General features: G+C 48.0%; 2 protein-coding genes across 4 annotated transcripts; one reads left to right on the top strand and one right to left on the bottom strand.

Moving 5' to 3' along the window:
* Positions 1-7,080: 7,080 nt before the first annotated feature.
* Positions 7,081-16,493, bottom strand: NFKBIL1 (NFKB inhibitor like 1). Of its 3 annotated transcripts, none has more exons than XM_082664038.1 (4): positions 16,392-16,493; positions 14,978-15,254; positions 7,973-8,194; positions 7,081-7,793 (listed from the first exon to the last, which is right to left on the bottom strand). In XM_082664038.1, the coding sequence occupies exons 2-4, from the start codon at positions 15,240-15,242 to the stop codon at positions 7,207-7,209; spliced, it is 1,074 nt and encodes a 357-aa protein (XP_082520164.1). In that variant the 5' UTR covers positions 15,243-15,254; positions 16,392-16,493; the 3' UTR covers positions 7,081-7,206. The 3 variants fall into 3 exon arrangements, with proteins under 3 accessions (XP_082520164.1, XP_082520163.1, XP_082520165.1); XM_082664037.1 differs by lacking the exon at positions 16,392-16,493 and adding an exon at positions 15,657-15,791; XM_082664039.1 differs by lacking the exon at positions 16,392-16,493 and adding an exon at positions 15,368-15,483.
* A 209-nt stretch (positions 16,494-16,702) lies between these two features.
* Positions 16,703-18,826, top strand: ATP6V1G2 (ATPase H+ transporting V1 subunit G2). The gene is made up of 3 exons (XM_082664040.1): positions 16,703-16,877; positions 17,152-17,252; positions 17,766-18,826. The coding sequence occupies exons 1-3, from the start codon at positions 16,796-16,798 to the stop codon at positions 17,937-17,939; spliced, it is 357 nt and encodes a 118-aa protein (XP_082520166.1). The 5' UTR covers positions 16,703-16,795; the 3' UTR covers positions 17,940-18,826.
* Positions 18,827-19,915: the final 1,089 nt, after the last annotated feature.

Genomic DNA, 19,915 nt, shown 5'->3' with positions numbered 1-19,915 from the left:
GTTGGCCTACCTCTTGGGCCCTGCTCCTTTCCTTTCCTCTGTGTCCCTCATTCTCTGGAGTCCCTTTTTCTTCCTGCTGTCTCTTTCTGCCTCTCCAATGGTAGGAGCCCATGGACTAGGAGAACTCGGCTATATTAAAATGTAAAATGGTGCTGCAATTAACGGTGAGAAATAGAGAGAAACAGAGAAACTTCGGTCAGAGAGAGAGACTGGGGCATTGAAGAAAAAAAAGGGGAAGGTGAGGACAAGTGATGGGGGGACATGAGAGACAGAGAGGAATGAAGGGTGAGAATTGGGTCGAAGCTCCGTGTCACAGGCATTTGTGATGTGCTGAAGGATGCTCCTTGAGATGGGCCAATCTTGGTTTCAATCTCAGTTTTGGAGGTTGTGTGAAATTCAGTTTCTTTCTTGAGGAGGCCAGCAGTTGGTTTGGGGCTTTCCCTGAGTGGGAGGGGTGATGACTGGAGTCTTGTGCTCCAAACCGAGGGATATACAGTTTCTACAGTGGTGTCTGTGGAGAAACTAGTGAAATCTCTGAGCCCTCCAGATAAGGCTGAAATGACAATAGTCTCAAACTTGAACCTAGCCTCAAAACCTGAAGTGGGATTACATATCAACTTTGATCCTAACCCATATTTAACCTCAATCCAAATCACAACTCAAACTCAACCCTAACCTCAAATCTAAACATCTCAATAAATGAACCCCCAAATAAACTTATCCTCTAAACTAACCCAGCCCTGTTTCTAGAGCTAATCTTGGAACTAACTCATCCCCATTCTTAACCCTATAGTTAAACCTGACTCTAAATGTAAGTTCAACTTGAACCACAAACCTAAATTTGAGCTTTATCCTGCTTTTCCCCATTATTCATCCATGCCTCCATGTAACAAGTCTTTATTGGGAGCTTACTATGTGCTGGGCACTGTTCCAGGCAGTAGGGATAGACAGACAAGGTACCTGCCCTTGTGGAGCTTCCACTCTAGTGAGGCAAGGCAGAAAAGAAACACACTGAAGAAGAAGGCAGTTAGTAGTGCTATGAGGAAACAAGACAGGCCATGTGGTAAGAGTGGCGGGGAACTACTTTAGACACAGTGGTCAGGAAAGTCCTTTCTGAGTAAATGGCATTTTAAGTTGAGACCCAAATGACAAGAGTGGCCAAGTGAAGGTCTGGGGGAGAATCATTCCACGTAAAGGGAACAGCCACTGCGAAGGCCGGAAGGTGGAAATGAGCTGGGGGTGTTGAGGAACAGAAAGGAGGCCAGTGTGGCTGGAGCAGAGAGGGTGGGAGAGAGGTGGGAGATGAGGTCAGGGAGCAGGGGCAGGGGCCCGATCATGCAGGGACCTGCAAGGACGAGTAAAGCACCTGAATTTTACTCAACCATGGGAAGCTCTGGAGGGTGTCAGGGTGTGCACATGTTGCGTGGGTGTGGGGGGAGGAGGGAGGGAGGTCTGAGGTAGAGGTGATTGGATTTACATTTTTTTTTTTTTTTTGCGTACGTGGGCCCCTCACTGTTGTGGCCTCTCCCATTGCGGAACAACAGGCTCCAGACGTGCAGGCTCAGCGGCCATGGCTCACAGGCGCAGCCGCTCCGCGGCATGTGGGATCTTCCCGGACCGGGGCACGAACCCGTGTCCCCTGCATCGGCAGGCGGACTCTCAACCACTGCGCCACCAGGGAAGCCCAGATTTACATTTTTAAAAGATCATTGTGGCTCCTGTGTTTAGGCTAGACTGTAGTGGGTAACATTGCAAGCAGAGACACCAGTTAGGAGGCAACTGCAGTAATCCTGGGGAGAAGATGGTGGCCACCATGAAGATGGAGAGAAGTAGACAAATTTGGGATATATTGGGATATATTTCATGGGTAGAATTGACAGGACCAGATGATGGATTGGATGGATGGTGGTGGGGTAGAAGACGGGGAGACTGGGAGAGAAGCAGGATTCTGATGGGATGGGAGAACCAGAAGTTCAATTTTGGATTTAAGTTTAAACCTATTGGACAGACATCCAAGTCTTGGATAATATTCAAGCCTTGCCCAGAAATGTCACTTGGCAGTCGTATATATGAGTCTAGATTTCAGAGGCAATGTGAGAACTAGAGAGTCAACAATGGGAACTGTTGGCACGAAGAAAGCCATGGAATTGGAAGAGATACCTTACCTTACGCATCCCCCTAAGATGCCTTCAAAGTGTTTGTTTTCCCTCAGGATAAATGCAGTGTAACTCCCATCCTAAATTCCAGAAGCAGCAGCCTCTTGCTTCCGGAAGCAAAATCCTCCAGACTTAGTTTCCTTCTGAACTCTCACTGGGATTTAACCTCCCTGGATCCGATTCCCTACCCAACAAAGGATGTTTCTACCAATCCATTTCACAGTATTCTATGGAACTCCTCAAATCCTCTATTTCACTTTTGAAAGCAACTTCCTCTGGTACTTTGAAACCTGGCTTTTCCCTAATAAAGTTCCTTCTGTCTTTGGTGAAGGCTGCTGTTTCTTCCACACCCATCACTAGGAGCGGGGGGGCAGAAGAGAGGCCACTGTTCTCCTCTCTCCCCTCTGCATCATTGATAACCTCCTCCTCTCTCGAAGTCCATGCCTTTTGCATTTTCCACGTTCTTCTGGTCTTCACAGCACAATCTTCTCCACCAACATCTCTACCATGTGCTTAACAACTTGTATATCTAGATAAGTTTTTCTTCATCTCTCATTCCCTTCCTGATATTCTATCAAGAAAATCTTGAAAAACTTGATTTGGGTAAACTCAATGGTCTCATTCTTGGGTCTTTCTCCTAGGCTGCCAAGCATTGCAGGAGAGTCATGTCCTCATAAGAGGCCTACGACTAATCCTGACCATCTAACCTCAGAAAGCCCTCAGTGATCCCTAATCTTTGATTCCCTTGTTCTTCTCCTGCAGGTGATGTTCTAAATCTCCACGCCTCCTCCCCTCTTTACTCCCAGTTGGTGATGCTATCATCTTTTTATTGAACTTAAGGCCATCCAAGGCGGATCTCTTTACTGCTTTCTTTTCCCTTCACTTTGTTTCCTTTTTCCTTTCTTCTTGATTCAGAGGACTCTTTCTCCCGTCCAAGGCTGGTTCTTTGTACTCTCTCCCACTTGCCCATGTTTACCATACTCTTTCCCGCCTTTCTTTTGTCTTCAGTGTCTTTCTCTTTTCATGCGCCTTCATTTTACATACTCAACTTTATTTCTTGAAAATAAAAAGCCTTCCCTGGACTTTCTCCCTTAAATGTCCATCCACCTCTCACCCTCCTTTTCTGTGTGATGTCTCAAAAGAGACTAGCCCCCTAACTAACCACTTTTTCGGGAACTGGTAAAATTTTCCTCACTGTAAAATTCGTGGGTTGAGCTAGAGATGATACTGTTACCTTCAGTATTCACCATTCTATGCCTTTGTACTCACCACCTCCTTTTCCTCACCTCCCACTCATTCCTTAACCTACGTAAAGCGATTTCTGTGCCTCTGGTAAGTGGAAACTGTTTTCTCAAAATCTGTAATCATCTAGCTCCTGAACCCAAAGGATCTTTTATACTCTCACCTACTAGACTTCTTTGAAGCACCAGATGTGGCCGCCCAGTCTCTGCTTGGCATACCTCTCCCTTGCCCTACTTCTCTGACTGCTCCCCCAACCTCTCTCCTTTATTGGTTCCTCTTCCTTTGATCATCCTCAAGCCTCTTCTGGTCACCCTCTTTTGGGGATCCTGTCCACTCAGAGGCTCCACTACTGGAAAAGGAATGATGCCCAAACCTATGCCTCCAGCAGCCCCAACTTTTCTGTCGGGCTCCAGACCTGCTCACTGGAAATCTCCACCCGAGTGTCATGCTAACACCTCAAACTCCGCAGGACTTTCTTGAGTACTTTATTACTCTAAGCAGGTGCACCTCCTGTCATCACGTGTAGTTGGTCCTTGTCTGTATGTTGTTTCGTTAGACTGCAAGCCCTATGAGGGCAGTGACTTTATATCATTTATATCCATTGCCTAGCAGAGCACCCTGCTTCTTTCAGGTGCTTAATAAAAATTTGATTGTATGTCTGAAATTAACTCATTTTCCCCTTAGCCACACACCTCCTTGGTTTAGGGTATCATCGCCTTTCCTATGCCCTTGGCTCAAAACTGGGAGTCATCTAAGACTCCTCTTCCCTCACTCCCACCATCCAATCAGTTGGCATGACCTAACGACTTATCCCTGTCAGTTTATAAAATCTGTTCCTTCCTTTAACGCCACTTGGAGTTATTGGGACCTAAGTAGAAAGTACACAAGTTTTGGAGTAAAATGCGTTTGATGCTAATTCCACTACTTTTGAGCTGTGTGACCTTAAGCAAGCTATGGTACACTTGTGAGCCTCAGTTTCCTCATCTGTATAATGGAGATCCACCACCTCCCCTTTGGACAGTTGCTGGCAGGATTCTGACATTAGGAAAAGGGCTTGACACGGTTAACACATAGTACGCGGCCCCCCGAATGGCAGTTACTTTTATTCCTTGTCTGTACACCTGCAGCACTCCCCTGTACTCCCTCTTCTTCACAGCTGTCGCAGTGCCACTGCCCACAGATAAGGTCCAAATCCCTCACCTGGACATTCTGTGTCCTTTCTTCAGCACATGCTCCCTCACACCTGTGCTTCCTCTACCTCAGGACACTTGTCTTTCCTGTTTTCTGACTCCTGGCCTCTGCTCAAGCTGTTTCACTCCTCTCTGGGGCCCTTCCACTCCCCCTCCCACAGAAATCCTACCCGTTCGTCAAATGCCTTCTCCTCCCTCAGAGACCCCCGGGTGCTTTCAGCCGGAATCCACCTCCCCTTCCCCTTTTTGCACATCCACTGTACCTTACTCGTTTTTACTCAGCATGCCTTGAATCAGTTGATTAGGTATGGGCCTGCCTCCCCTATCGGATGGCAAACTTGAAACAGAGTTTGCATTTATCTTTGGGCTATTTGATGCTCAGCTGAACTGCACTGAAGAGAGTCCCTCCCAGACCCTTCTCCTAACTTAATCCAAACCTGCCCCAACCCGATCCCCCAACTGACCCTCTTCAATCTCACCGGTCTCATTCCCAATCCCATTTCTCTAACTGAACCCCAACGCATCCTCCTCTGAGAAGTGATTCCTCTTTCCAGGTCTAGAGAGCGAGATATGCACACTCCTACCTCCCCAGTGTTTCATGGTAGGCACTGAGTCACCCCTTGGGGATCCCTGGTTCCTCCTCCCCACCCCCACCATGGAGGACAGGATGCCTGCCGCCTGGCCCCAGGGGGTCAGAGGAAGCCAGGGCCTCTAGGGTTCAGTATTTTTATCAGCCTAGGAAATTAGAGACACAGAAGCGGAAACCGTGTGGTCAGAGAAAGTGAACAGCCCTCATCTCAGGGGAACCCCCAACAGGGCTGGGGGCCAGACACCAGGGAGAGACGTTGAGAAGAGGGAGGTCTGGGGGGCCAGGTATCAGGGCTTGTTTTGCTTTAGTTTTATGTGACTCTTGGCAGAAGGGCAAATGATGTGCTCAAAAACCAGACAAAAGTCTGCTGGATGAAGGAACAAATTTGGACACCAAAGTTTTCTGTTGCTTACCTCTCAACCCCCAGCTTAGGGGTCCTAACCCCAACCCCGCCTCCACTCCCAACCTGAGCTCTTTGCATGCCACTTCCGAAATCTCTGGCCTGTGAGAGGAACCGGACGCCTGGGTTGCTCACAGCTCGCAGTCTCTTCTCTGAATCACAGCAGCTTCCTCTCACAGGATCTTTCTCACCAGCCCTTCCTCCTCCTGCCCCCTGAACATCCGCCTGGTCCCTCGGAGACCTGGGGCCTTTTGGCTCTCTGTCTTCTTCAAGGGTCTCACACCCGCCCCATGTTTCCATGCTTCCAGAAGTTTCCCCTCCCTGTCACCTCTTGCCCTCCACTTCCACTCCTGGGATTCTCCTGTGTAGACCGGCATTCCATTCCAAACCTGAAAAATAAGTTCTGATTCATGATTCTCTGATGCAGACAACATGCAGACTGTGCACGTGCCAGCGCATGCCTGTACTCTCCTTAGTCCTGCCCTTTCTCTTTGCTGAGTTCCTGCTGTGTCCTGCTGGTGACGTGGGGTCTGGTGCTGTCTGCAAACTCCCTACCCCAGTTCCCGGGAGCTGAAGTGGGGACTGAGTATGAAGAGTGGAAGGGAGGGTGTCCTCCACCCCACGCCCTGCGAATCCTGGACCCTCTCCCTCTACCCTCCAGGCCCTTTCCTCAACCTCAGGAAAAGGGGATGTTTATCTGGAAGGCCAAGACTGGGCTGCCCAGAGATGAAGCCCAGGTTTGGGATGGGGGCAGAAGCTCGATGGAGGGAGCAGAGAATCGGGGCCCTAGAGGACGAGAGACGGGACTGAGAAGCTAGAGGCGAGGGATGGCCTCAGGGGTGGATCCCTGGTTGCCCAAGAACAGACAACCCAGGTTACATAATTTGGCCCTTTCCGCCTCCTTCCCCTGCTCCTAATTTTAGCAACCGAAATTCCACTGCCCCATAGGCTCTTCCTCCATCCTTTCTGCTTCTATCCCCCAACCTCCCACAGCCTCCTTATGGTCCCCCAGCTCCAGCTGCCCCCAATTCACATCATTCAGTGACTCAGCAGAGGGAAAGCCCTGTGTTGGGGGAAGGGGGTGTTAAGTGGGGAGGAGGATGTGGTTCTGGCTGGGGAGGGGAGGGAAACTGGTTTTGTTCCCCTTTTCGCCTCTGTTCACATCTATTTCTCCAACCGCTGACTGAAGAGTGGAGAGGAGCCCAGTGTAGGGAGTGGAGAGACTGGAGGGCAAGCTGGGCCTTCTTAGGGCCGCCCTGGTGGGCGGGTGGGCAGGCAAGCAGGGGGCTCCTAGTCTCCAGCTGAGGGCACGAGTTAGGGTGTGCGTGCATGGTGCAGGTGTGCAGGAGCTGTGGGTTTGGGCAGGTGGAGTGAGAAAGGAGATGTTATGGGTGATGAAAACCACAGTGATGGACAAAGGCAGAGGAGACACCGGGAGTGAGATGTGGAACCAGGTCTTATTAGGAAATGGCAGAGTCAAGGAGCAGTGGTGGTGGCCCGCATCCCCCCACCCCTGCTCATTACAAGTTCTGCTCCCGCCCCACATCCTCTGCCGTTCAGCACCGGTCTCCTGACCTTACCCTTCTTACTTCCCTGCACTTCCTGCAGTTTCTTGCTCTTTCCCTGGGGTCACTTGAGGGCCTCCGCATGGCGATTCAGGGCCTGAGAAAGGGCTGTCACAGCTCCCATCACTCGGCCCAGCTCCCAGGTCTCAATCTGGCTTCGGAATCGTTGCAGGAAGCGGTCGGGGTGCCAGCGGACCTGCTGGACCCTCAAGTACCTCCTCAGGGCCCCCTGCTCCTCCAAGGGAGGGCCCCTGGCCACCAGGGCTGCAGCCATGGCTTCTGGGTCTCCTCCGCCAGGGCAGGGCCAGGGCACATCACCGAAGCGCCAGAGTCTGCCCCTCCCCGCTCCTCTGGGGTGCTCTGCCCTGGGCCCGGCCCTGGCTGGCTCCAGCACTCGATCCCCGGGAGCCTCCGGTGCCCTCCTGGCTCGGCTCTCACGCAGTTCTTCCTCCTTGGCCCGGGCTCGCTCTTGGAAGAGCCGCTGCTCCTCCTGCTGCTGCCGCCAGCTCTGACCCGAGCCCTCAGCCCGTGGGGGTCGGCAGGCTCCCTCTGCCTCGCGCTGCTGCTGGCGCTTCTGGGCATGTTCCCGGGCCATGCGATCTGACCAGGCTGAGAAGGACTCGGGTTCCTGGGTCTCATGGGAAGCATCATCTGTTTGGGAGGGTGGGAGGTGGTGGTCGCAGGGAGGCCATGAGAAGGTGACAGGCAAGAGAGGTGGGGCAGCACAGAAGAAGGGACCATAGGAAGCCAGTGGGAGCATTCGTGGAGTGGGTGTAGGAAAAGCAGCCAGTGAGGAAGAAGGGCGGCTGTGGTTGGAAATGGATTCTTACCTTCAAACCTCCCGATGACCTCCTGCCACTCGTCCTCCAGCTCTCCCTGCAGCTTCTGGCTCCATTCCCGCTCCTTAGAGGCCTCATCTTCTTCCTCCTCCTCGGCAGAATCCCAGGGGGGTCCCCAGCCCAGAATTTGCCCTGGGGTCTCCCCATCCTTATTCTTTATTCCCATGGCAGAGGGACAGCGACTCAGCAGTGGCAGGAAGAAATCCGTGTAGGCTGTTTGTGGGAGAGCAGTGAGCAAAAGTTAGCTGGAACTCTCACTCCTTGGTAGGGCCGCCATCTTGAATCCTACAGGTTACTTACTCTCTTGGTCTTATTTTTTTATTTTTATTTTTTTTTAAAGGGCTTCAAATGCTTGGCTTATTTATTTATTTATTTATTTATTTATTTATTTATTTAATTTTGGCTGGGTTGGGTCTTCATTTCTGTGCGAGGGCTTTCTCTAGTTGTGGCAAGCGGGGGCCACTCTTCATTGCGGTGCACAGGCCTCTCACTATCGCGGCCTCTCTTGTTGCAGAGCACAGGCTCCAGACGCGCAGGCTCAGTAGCTGTGGCTCACAGGCCCAGTTGCTCCACGGCATGTGGGATCTTCCCAGACCAGGGCTCGAACCCGTGTCCCCTGCATTGGCAGGCAGATTCTCAACCACTGCGCCACCAGGGAAGCCCACTCTCTTGGTCTTAGAGCAATGGAAGGGTTGCCCACATAGATGCTTTCTGGGTGCTAGGAAATCACCATCACTGACAAATATTTACTGATACTTAACCACATGCGTGGTAAGTGTGGTAGTTTAAAATATACCGACCTGCGTCTTCACAAACTAATTTAGTGTCCTGGGAGCTCTACTATGTCAATGACATTTTCTGGTCTGCCTCCAGCCACCTAGGGTAATGTCAAAACACTTTGACTATATATTCCATTTTTGGCTTGAAAATATTGTCACTTTATGCCTCTCATTGTGTTTCTCACCCAAAATTATGTTCTCCAGACTGGGAAAATACCTGCACACCCTGATTTGTACCATTCTAAATATACAAATACTTAATACTTTTCTTTATATCACTTTTCAATAAGCTGCATAAGATAAATATTTTCAGGGGCATTTCTCTCAGCCAGCCTTAGCCAGGGGATGCTGGGAGGGGGACGGAGAGGTAGAGAGTCCAGCCCAGTAATGAATTTGAGCCATAGAAATGTTCCCAGCAGCAGAGCAAACTCTTTCCAAATGACTGCTGACCTAGGGCAGGGGAACGGGGCTGAGATAGAGGGTTCCACTCAGGGCCTGGCTGACAGGAGGCTGGGGGAAAATAGGAGAGGGACTGACATTCCTGAGCTCCCCTCTTCCTGAGCCCTGACCTCAACGCATCAGCTGAGTGCCACGCTGCTCTCCTCACTGCCCACCCGGCACCCTATGCCTGGCCAGCCTGCCACCTGCCATGGTCGCCAACCACCTCTGCACTCTCAGGACAGAGGAAGATGAGTGAGGCACCCTCCCTTCCTGTGGACCTAGTTTCTCTCCCTACGGCAGGAAGAAGTGGGCCGGCAGTCTTTAGATCTTTATTCAGTGGTGCTAGAACATACTGGCTACCTGGCAAAAGGATGAGAGAGAGGAAGGGTTGTCCTGTCACTGCCAGGAAAGCAGAAGATAGAAGGGTCCAGCCTTGGCTGGCCAAGGTCCACTGCCCCCACCCATCTCCTGGCACACCTGAGCGTCACCCAACCCAAACCACATCAAAAGGAGGGGTGGGGGTGCTTCTCTTTAGTACTGACGTGACCTGTCACAAGCCCTCCCAACTTGTCCCTCCCAGCAAGTACCTGGTCTTGTCTTTCAACGGCTTATATCCCACCAGGGCTCACAGCAGGTGTGAGGGTGGAAGGTTTTTAAATTCACAGGTTTTAAGGGGTAAGGCCTCCAACTATAAAACATCATGAGTAAAATCTGGTACAGAATATTAAATAGCCACTAAAAATTATGTTTGTGTGTGGAAAAAGCTGGCTGCAAAACTGTACATAGGATCCAATCACAGCTCTGTGAAAAAGAGACCAAACCCCATGCTTGAAAAAGGTAGACTGGATGGAAATACGTAAACATTCTAGTCTCTGGGTGGTAGACTATGGGTGGCTTTCCTTCAACCTTAGCTGATATTTTAATGTGAAAGGGACATAATTAATGTGAAATTTTCTTTTCTTTTTAAAGACTAAAGAATAAAGTTAATCACTGTTAACAGTTTGCTGTGGTCCCTTCTAGTCTTCTCTTGGTTTATATAAACACATAACGCACAATTTCTTTTCAGTTATGCGACCATACTACTATATATTGTTTGGCAACTTGTTTTTTTCATTTTAACACCTCATTTATATATTTTCCACAGGCGTATACACAGTCTACCTCATTCTTTTTTATGACTGTGTAGTGTTCCACTGTGTGCATGAAACAAATCTTCACACCCCCAACAGAAAGACTTTGCTTCCAAAAATGATCAGTCTTATGGATGTGTCTTTGTGGACTCCTTACAGTACTTCTGTGGGGTAGATTCTCAGAAGTGGAATTTCTGAGTCAAACGACATGTGCAATTTTGCCAAACTGCTTTCAAAAAGTTTGTGTCATCAAGAATATACGAGCGCCTGATGAGGTTACAGCTTTATCACTTTCAGGAATCCTTTTCTATATGCGACAAAGAATATTATTCAATTACTCTTGAAATGAACTAGGTAATTATCAAAGTTAAAAAAAAAAAGAATATATGAGTGCCTGTGCTGTCCTTTACCAAAGCTGAATATCCCCAACCCTTTAAATTTTGCCCATCTGATAGATTAAAAAAATGACTTTATTAATGAAAAATTTCATATTCATATTCTTTGTCTACTTTCCCCTGGAAATTATATGTGTAGATATGAGAGCTCTTTATATAGTATAGATACCAACGCTTTGTGTCTGTGTCACATATATTGTAGATATTTTCTCCCATCTGTCTTTTCAAAATTGTACTGTAGTTAAATCTGTATCAATATTTTCATTTTACAGCTTTTGACTTTATTTCATTCTTAGGAAGGTTTTTCTCCACTCCAAGATTATGCCCTTGTGTGTTTTCCTACTATATTTCTAGAAATATAAAAAAAAGAAAAAAGTACAAAGTATAGTATGATAAGCAACCCTATTCCTACCACAAGGTATGTTAATATATTTTCATTTTGCAACATCCTTTAAAAAAAAAAATCATAGATAAAGCTAAAGTTTTCTTTGATACTGTCTTCCAAGTTTTATTCCCCCCAGGGAAAACCCTCCCATGCATTTGCTGTCACATATAGGTGTTTAATCTGCTGTAATTTACTTTTAAGTCAGGTGTAAGGTAAGACTATTTTTCTCCAGAGAAGACAAATGGTCCAGTATCGTTTATTAAATAGTTCACCACCACCCCCTCCAGTGATTTGAAACACCAACTTTACCACCAATTTAGCAGTATAGATCAACTTTTCCCTTATGTTCTTTAATTAACATGTTGTACTTTTATATTGGGAAAAATAAATGTGAAAAAAAAAGCTTTGTGGAGTAAAAATGCACTTCTTCTTAGTGATGGAAGCACTGTTCTTCTCCTCCCCATAATGAGACATGATTTCTACATTAATGAGATGTTCATACTAATTGGTACAAAACACTTTTTTAAAATGCCAGAGCAGAAGTTTATATTAAGTGACGACTGAGACACAGGAAGAAAAGGTAACAGTGGGCGGGGTGGTTGGAAAGGGCTTCCAGGAGGAGGTGGGGACTTACACTGGGCTGTGAAGGGAGAATAATCTAGCAAGGTGGAAAACTTAGTAGGGCGGACAGGAAGGCGACAGGCAAGAGGCAGATAAAAGAACAAGCATGTTTGTTGAAAACATGCTTGGGGTCACTGAAGACAGAGTCACGAAGCAGGAGTCTCGGGTTTGTGGGCTCGCTGTGGGATGTAAGGTTGGAAAGCAAAGAGAACATAAACCGGACAGCTCAGTCATCTGCAAAGCAGGGCCACAGCCTACTTCTACTGAGCAGATCAAAGTGGGTAAAGGATAGGAAATGTCTAATACTGTGCTGGCACAGGTGCAGTGAATGTTACATTAAAAAAAAAAAGAAAACAAACACACAAGCTGGCTTTGGACTTATTCTTTTTGCAAAGACTGTGAGAAAACGACCCCGTTTCTCAATGTTCACTCATTCTTGCTGTATATAGAGAATGGCTATTGTTGGACTAAGGTGTGTTTATACAGGGGTCTCTGACAGCTAAGACCACCTCCCCATGAGGTGTTACCAAAAGCCTCAAAGGTAGTGGCCATTCACTGGCATCTCACTAGGTGTGACAACCCAGCCCAGACAATTCAGCGTGAACTGGCACATCCCTTGAACATGGAAACTGAAGGGAACCTACCCTCCCCCAGGAGACTCTGGGTCATTTCATCTGTTCAAAGGAAATATCTGCATTTTAAGGCAGAGTGGTCTCTAGAGACAGGCCTTTCTACCAAGGAGTTAGAAGGCCACCTGGTGGTAGGGCTGGCAGGGGACCAGGAGGAAGGAAGGCCTGAGAGGGCTTGGGAGTGACCTCAGTGTAGGTGAGATTTCAGCAAGGTCCTGAACCTTCTAGGCCCTGCTTTCCTCATCTGTAAATGGAACCATAATGTCATTCTCACATGCTTCTTAGAATTCAGTACAATGAAGGAAGCACCTACCATACTGTAAGAGACATTTCTGTTACTTAAAAAGCCTTAATTGAATAATACAAGAATAAAAATAACAATACTTATCATCCAGTGAGGACCAAAACTGCCAAATGCTTGCCTCACTTACTCGCCACAACCTCCATTTTAGAGAAGCAAATTAGGTTCATAGAGGCTAAGCTGCATGTCCCTGTCACACAGCCTGTAAGTGGCAGAGCTGGAGCTTGGACGGGGTCTGACGTTGGCCTCAGGGCACTCTGCTCTGTTGCCATGTACAATGTCCACTGTCGAGTTAGGTGCCTGCGCTTTGTAAACCTCCTCTCTTTGTTCTCAGTTTAAAAAAAAAAAAAATCTGAACAGGGCAGCCTATCTCACTTATGTTAGGGGAATTAAAGAAAAGGGGATTTTTGACTATATGGGGGAGGTTTCGGGGATGTGGGTGAGGTTCCTGTATATTCGTGGGGAGCTGGGGGATGATAAGAGCAATCAAACTGAGTTCAGGTTGTTCATCCCAACCTAAAGGTTTTCATCTAATGTTCTTACTATAGAAGGAAAATCTCTAAAAGGGGAAAGGGGTTTCACCTGTTATTTTCCTAGGAGGGCTGTACCTCTGCAGAGCTGCCTCTGCTGCCACTAATGTATCAACAAGTCCCCATCTGAAACCCTCAATATCAAAGGCTTTCCAGAATGCAGATATTTTGGGGATTTGATAGAGTTGATCTGAAAGTATACATATAGTTGGCCCTCCATATCCTCAGGTTCCGCATCCGCAGAATCAACCAACCATAGACCTAAAACATTCAGGAAAAAAAAGTTCCAGAAAGTTCCAAAAAGCAAAACTTAAATTTGCTGCTTGCCTGCAACTATTTACATAGCATTTACATTGTATTAGGTATTTTAAGTAATCTAGAGATGACTTAGAGTATACAGGAAGATGGTTTGTAGGCTATACGCAAATACCACGTCATCTTATAAAACGGACTTGAGCATCTGTGGATTTTGGTCTCTTGGGAGGGGGATCCTTGAACCAATCCCTCTCGGATACCAAGGGACAACTGTACACTGTATATTATGTAGCCCGGGAGAGACTGGGTAGCCCCAGTAACCAAACACGTGAATGTTTCTGCAGTGAAACATATGAATACTGACATCAGTAGGATAAAAACATCATAAATAGCCTAGCTTTAGTTTATGTTAGGTTTTGTTACCAAATGAGTTTGGTGGCAGACTGATGAAAAATGTTTGGTTCTCAGAGTGTTTTTGAGTTTCAGAACTGTGGGTGAAAGAGTATGGGTCTGTTGATAACCACAGGAACAATGGCCAGTATCTAGAGTGTTTATCATGTGCCAAGTGCTCTAATTATGTACTGTGTCAGCTGATTCTCAAAACATATGTCACAGCATGGGTGCTTTGAACACAGGCATTACTACTGTATGATTCTACAAAGGATCACACAGGTTAGAGCATAGGCAGTCTAGTTAGGCTGCCTAGGATACAACCCTTGCTCTTAATAGCTGTGTGACTTTGGCAAAGTACTTAAACTTCTCTGTGCTGTTTCCTCATCTGAGAAATGGGGGATGATGTTAGTACTTATACCTTCATAGGGTAGCTGTGAGGATTAAATGAGTTGCTTTGTGAGAAGTGTCTGGCACACAGCAATGGTTGCTGTTATTTAATTTTGCAGATGGGGGCTTCCCTGGTGGCGCAGTGGTTGAGAGTCTGCCTGCCGATGCAGGGGACATGGGTTCGTGCCCTGGTCTGGGAAGATCCCACATGCCGCGGAGCGGCTGGGCCCGTGAGCCATGGCCACTGAGCCTGCGCGTCCGGAGCCTGTGCTCCGCAACGGAAGAGGCCACAACGGTGAGAGGCCCGCGTACCACAAAAAGAAATAAAATAAAATGAAATGAAATATAATTTTGCAGATGGGCAAATGAAGCATCAGGCCAGTTTAGAAACTTGCCAAGAATACACAGCTATTAAGTGTGGAGCTGGGATTTGAACCCAGGCAATGTAACTGCAGAGAGTACCCTCTATCCTGCTTTTCACACTACACGCAAACAACCAGTCAAGAGACAAAGTAGCTACTAATCTAGAGAGATGTGTAATTTAAATACTAGTTGCTGTTTGGGGAATGCTGGGCTCTTCAGACAATGGTAGCTCAGTAATGTAAAGGCACAAATGACAGCCACAAGCCAACTTGGTCAACTATTTCCCTAAGTCCCATGACCAAATAACTAGCTTATTTTTCAACCATTGGCCTTCATCTCACACCCCACCAGTTGCTCATGACCTTGTTCCCCATGAAGCAGACTCACCATCAGGGCCCTGCCGGGCAGCAGCGTGCAGCGCTGTGTCCCCGTGGCGGTCCTGGTGGGCAGGGTCAGCCCCAAGCCGAAGAAGCAGGCACAGGGCAGGGGCATCGTGGCGGGCGCAGGCCCGGTGCAGTGGTGGAGGCTGCCCAGCATCTACATCAAGGCCTGGGTGTCGCTGGAGGAGGGCTTGGGCCCGGACCAGCCGTCCTGCAGACAAATAACGACGGAAGCGACGCTCTCGGCGTTGGCGTCGGGAAGTGGAGGCCATGGAACTCTTGGGCTGAGGAAGAAGGATAAACAGGCAGCAGTCAGGACCCCAGCCTTGGATGGTCCCTCCCCCTCCATCTCTGATATTCCCTCTGTTTCTCCCTTTGGTTCCCCATTTCTTCTTACATTTTCAGCAAGAGATGAGGCCAGTCCTAACCCTCATCCCTTTTCCAGGTGATAGGTTTGAAAACAATTTTGAGGGGAGCTGGGGTCACATTTTTTTTTTTAATGTGAAATTTGAGAAAAGGATAAATGATTACTTAAAGGCTCATTAGTCCAGGTAAATTTTTAATAAAGGACTTTGTTATATAATAAAGACAAATAGAGAGTGATGGGGGAAATTTTTATCAATAGAAACCTGAATTTTAAAAAGTCACAATTTCAAATAATGATCTAGAAATTGAATATAATGTACCCGACAGACAGATGTAGAGGCTTCTCCCTCTGGGACTTGGGGGGAGGGGTTACTCATCAGACCTGCCCCCCGCCCCCTAAGTACCCCCGGAGCAGTAGGCCCGAAGCCTGTGTTTAAGACGCTCCGAGGAAGGGAGGCGGGAAGGGCGGAGACACTCTAGACTGACGGAAATGGCGCAAGCCGAGACGCAGGTAAAGGACGGAAATGAACTGAGGCGCGTTACCGGATGCCGTTCCTCCCCGAGGGGACGGGAGGTGTTTCCTTGGCCTTAGCCTCCGGGGGGAAACTAGGGAACTTAAGATAAAGGGTCCGTCTGAAACCGGAAGACTGGACGACAGGCGAGGAAAAGGAAGAGCAAGGGCTCTTTGGAGGTTTAACCCCGCTTCCCCCTACTGGGAGGAGAGAGGAGATGGTTCAGTGATAGGCGAAAAAATGAGAAGAGAGAGAAAACAGGGGAGATAAAGACAGGATAAAAATCACAATGAAAATGAAAAATCAAAACCACAGTGAGATCAAGAAAGGGACAGATCATAAAAGAGAAAAACACAGGAAGCAAAAGACAAGGAAAACAACCGCAGGACAAAGCACGTGAAGTGAATGGAGAAATTTGGAATTGGGAAAGGTGTAGAAAAAGGAGATGGAAATGGGAGGGAGAAAAAGGAAAAGAAGTTGGAAGAATTCAGAGAAGCCCAGCACACTCTATTCCCAACACACCACGCATGGTAATTTCCTTACCTCCTCACCCCATTCTCAATCCCTCTATGCCTCCTTCTCTCTCAAATACTCCTCTCTTCTCGGCCCCTGCCCCCATTCCTAGACCTTCCGACTGGGAAAGCCCTGCACCTGCTGTGAAGTTAGCAGGCAGCTTTGGACCTGGTCTTTGCTGCCCCCAGGCGGTTCTTCTGGGTACTGCCAGAGTGAGAGGTGGGAGAGGAGGACCAGCCATCAATGGGAGGATCAGTTTGGGGGAGACACCCGGTGCAGGAGGCTGAGCGAAAAGGGGAGCACTAAGACCCAGGGGTAGTGGAAGGCTGCAGCAAACAGCTGGAGGAGGAGGAGGCGGTGTGGGGGGAGGGGGAAAGGGGGAGCCATCTGGTACCTTGGTAGCTTCCGAAACGGCATCGGTCGTAACGACAGAAATGGCCAGTCAGTCCCAGGGTATCCAGCAGCTCCTGCAAGCCGAGAAGCGGGCGGCTGAGAAGGTGGCAGATGCCAGAAAGAGTGAGTCTCCTCATTTCTCCCTTAGGAATCTGGAGAGAAAATTGGGGGTGGAAGGACAGCAAACATTTGAGTCCTTAGGATAACCCAAGGCTGGTGGGGCGGGGGGAGGGAGGCTGGGGACGCTTATTAGGAGGGAAGAAATGGGTGGGTGTCAGAATCTAGTTCTTGGCTGGCTGAGAGAAGGCACTAACTTTTTGGGAGGGACTGACCCCTGCTCTCACGTTTTGTGTGTGTGGGGTCTACCCCCACTTTCAGTCCTTTCTCCTGCCTCCAGGGAAGGCCCGGCGTCTGAAGCAGGCAAAGGAGGAGGCACAGATGGAAGTGGAGCAATACCGCAGAGAGAGAGAGCAGGAATTCCAGAGCAAGCAGCAGGCAGTGAGTCGTGGGGGAGGCTGGGATGGGACCCCAGGGTGCAAGTTGGTCGGTATATCTGGTGAGGTGTGTACAGGGTGATTCCACAAGAAAATAAGGTAGTAAAGGGCTGAAGGGGACCTGATGAAGACCATGATATTGGTCAAGCTTTGTGATATGTAAGAGCGTCTAGGAGTTTTGAAGGACTTGTACGGCTTGTGGAAGTGGGGGGGATTGCCACAGTCTCTGTAGAGTATGATGATATTTGGGGTGGAGGGCCGAGTTTTATGGGCATGGGTGGTGAGGTGGTGGGGATGGTACGGTCTGTTGTAGGGTGATGCTGCATGTCAGGTCTTAGGGGAGAGGGCATTATGTTGGTCTCTTCAGTGTCTAGATATTTCCACGGATGGGAGTGGTTTTGGAGAGGGCCTTTCTTTCTGGTCTTGCTCCAGGACCCTTCCCTCCACATGCGTGGATGCTTCTTTCTCTGTTTCTGCTTTCTCGTTTCTCTTTTCCACCCTTTCTCCCACCCCCCAGGCCATGGGCTCCCAAGGGAATCTGTCAGCTGAGGTGGAGCAGGCTACAAGGCGCCAGGTGCAGGGCATGCAGAGCTCCCAGCAGAGAAGCCGCGAACGTGTCCTGGCCCAGCTTCTTGGCATGGTCTGTGACGTCAGGCCCCAGGTCCACCCCAACTACCGGACTGCTGCCTAGGACCCACCCTAGGGCCTGACTCCTCCTGCCAGTTCCCTCCTACAAAGAAATCCCCAAGTCAAAATCAACTCCCACCATAATCCTTTCTCTCCCTTGCATTCCCTAGAAATTCTAGAAAGCAGGATCCAATAATTCTCCTGTGAAATTTATAAATATCCTGCTCAGACCTGAATCTCCTTATTGTTCTTTCACTGGGAGCTTGGAATTTGCCAAGTCACCCTCACCCAGCCCCTCTGTGAAATTTGTAGCATGGAGAAGTAGGGATGTGAAAACACTCTGACTTCAGAGCCTGGCAGGCTCGGGTCCCTCTTCTGACCCTGCCCCTTGCTGGCTGGGCAACAAGAACAAGCTACTTAAACTGTAACCCCAGTGTCCTTTGCAAGGTTGGAATAATAATAATAATGCCTACCTTGCAGGGGTGTTGCATTGGTTAGGAATCATTCTATAAAGAGTTTAGCATGGTTTCCAGCATGTAGTAGCTGTGATTCAATAAATGGCAAACCTGTGATATTATTACTACTCTCTGCCCACCTACCAAAACTTAAACATAGCTGTTTTCTCACTCCTGTCTGTGGCTTTGTAATTCTACTCATTCATTCTGTGACCCTAGAAATTCTCTAAAAAATTGGTTCTTCCCACCTCTCTTTCCCCAGAGACCTTATTATCCCTGAAAAGATAGATTAAATGATGGCCTCATTTAGCCTCTCTTCTGTGGTTCCAGGAAGATGTTTGCATTTCTTAGCCTCTCTTTTTGTCTCTCTTAAGTTGGTCTTTCTCTTTATTGGATTTCCCCCTTTTCCTGTTTCCCCAAAGACCCATCAGATGCTTATTACTGCTTCCTGAGATCTAAAGTGATGCTGTGTCCCCTCATGTGCATGGCCTTCCTTTCTACATCCTCAACACCTTACTTTCCCTTTGTAACAATAAAAGTGTCAATAAAATAATTATGGGCAAATCAATTGCTGGGTGGAATCAGCCTCCTTTTGCTTCATCATTTCTCATTTTCAGTCACTCTTGTTCCTTGTTTATGTATTCCCCAAACACCCAAAAGGTGTTGGAGCTTTGAGAAACAAAAGCAAATGGTACATTATTTTTTCTCTAAAGTGAGAAACACGTGGCTCCTCCTTTGTGAACCTGAGGACTATAGATGGTAACTGTAGAGAACAGCTGGGGTGTAGGAACAAGCACTCTGCCCCTTACCTTGCTTTATTTTCCTTCATAGCACCTATCGATACTTGACATGTTTATGTGTTGTCTCCCCTATTATGTGAACTCTGTGAGGACAGGGCTGTTCACTGCTGTGTCCCCAGATCTCAGGATAGCATTTGGCACAGGACAGGCAGTTGATAAATACTGTTGAAAAAGATTGATATTGTGGGTTTGAAAAACTGCGCTTCTGTAACATCATCCTTGGATCACTGTTATTTCTTTTGGCCACAGAAAACGAGCCTACTTCACCAAGCACTTGAACCAGTGAGGTAATCTGTAGTGTGTATTTATTAACCAGACTCTTTAAGCAGGGAGTCAGGATACACTAGAGAATAGAGAGGTGTTTACATCCTGGCTCTGTCACCTTACTAGCTGTATTACTTTGGACATGTTGCTTTATTTCTCTGAATCTGTTTGCTTGATATAGCATGGGAATAATGGTACACCTGGGTGTTAAATGGTTGTGATAACAGGTAAAGGGCCAAACGTCTGTTGTCAGTTTTGTTAAGTCACATCTGACTTCTGTAGCATACAAAAGCGGGGCGAGATATATCAAATGTTTCATTCAGGAAAAAAAAATCCAGGCTGAACCAAGGGTCCGTTGGGGGCAGGGCTAAGCACATTCCGGTAGAATTAACAACACTTATAAAAAGTTATTTAACTCTCAAGCCCTAGCGTTTATCGTTAACATTTGGGGCAGAATCTAGACCCTGTACCCCACTCAGTGGATTCAGAACCCCCTCCTGATTCCAGCCCACGCCCACGAA

The sequence above is a fragment of the Grampus griseus genome (assembly GCF_964374135.1).
Source record: "Grampus griseus genome assembly, chromosome: 10".
NCBI classification, from domain to species: Eukaryota; Metazoa; Chordata; class Mammalia; order Artiodactyla; family Delphinidae; genus Grampus; species Grampus griseus.
Note: the sequence above shows the minus strand (reverse complement) of the source record. Positions and strands in the feature narration are given on the sequence as shown.

Bases quoted from the DNA above. Each gene is read 5' to 3' on its own strand.
- NFKBIL1 (XM_082664037.1), bottom strand. From the start codon at position 15,713: ATGAGTAACCCCTCCCCCCAAGTCCCAGAGGGAGAAGCCTCTACATCT. The intron at 15,255-15,656 runs GTACATTATATT...CTTCTTCCTCAG, and splicing joins CCTCTACATCTGTCTGTCGG to CCCAAGAGTTCCATGGCCTC. The intron at 7,794-7,972 runs GTAAGAATCCAT...CCTCCCAAACAG, and splicing joins GGTCATCGGGAGGTTTGAAG to ATGATGCTTCCCATGAGACC.
- ATP6V1G2 (XM_082664040.1), top strand. From the start codon at position 16,796: ATGGCCAGTCAGTCCCAGGGTATCCAGCAGCTCCTGCAAGCCGAGAAG. The intron at 16,878-17,151 runs GTGAGTCTCCTC...TCCTGCCTCCAG, and splicing joins GGTGGCAGATGCCAGAAAGA to GGAAGGCCCGGCGTCTGAAG. The intron at 17,253-17,765 runs GTGAGTCGTGGG...CCCACCCCCCAG, and splicing joins TCCAGAGCAAGCAGCAGGCA to GCCATGGGCTCCCAAGGGAA.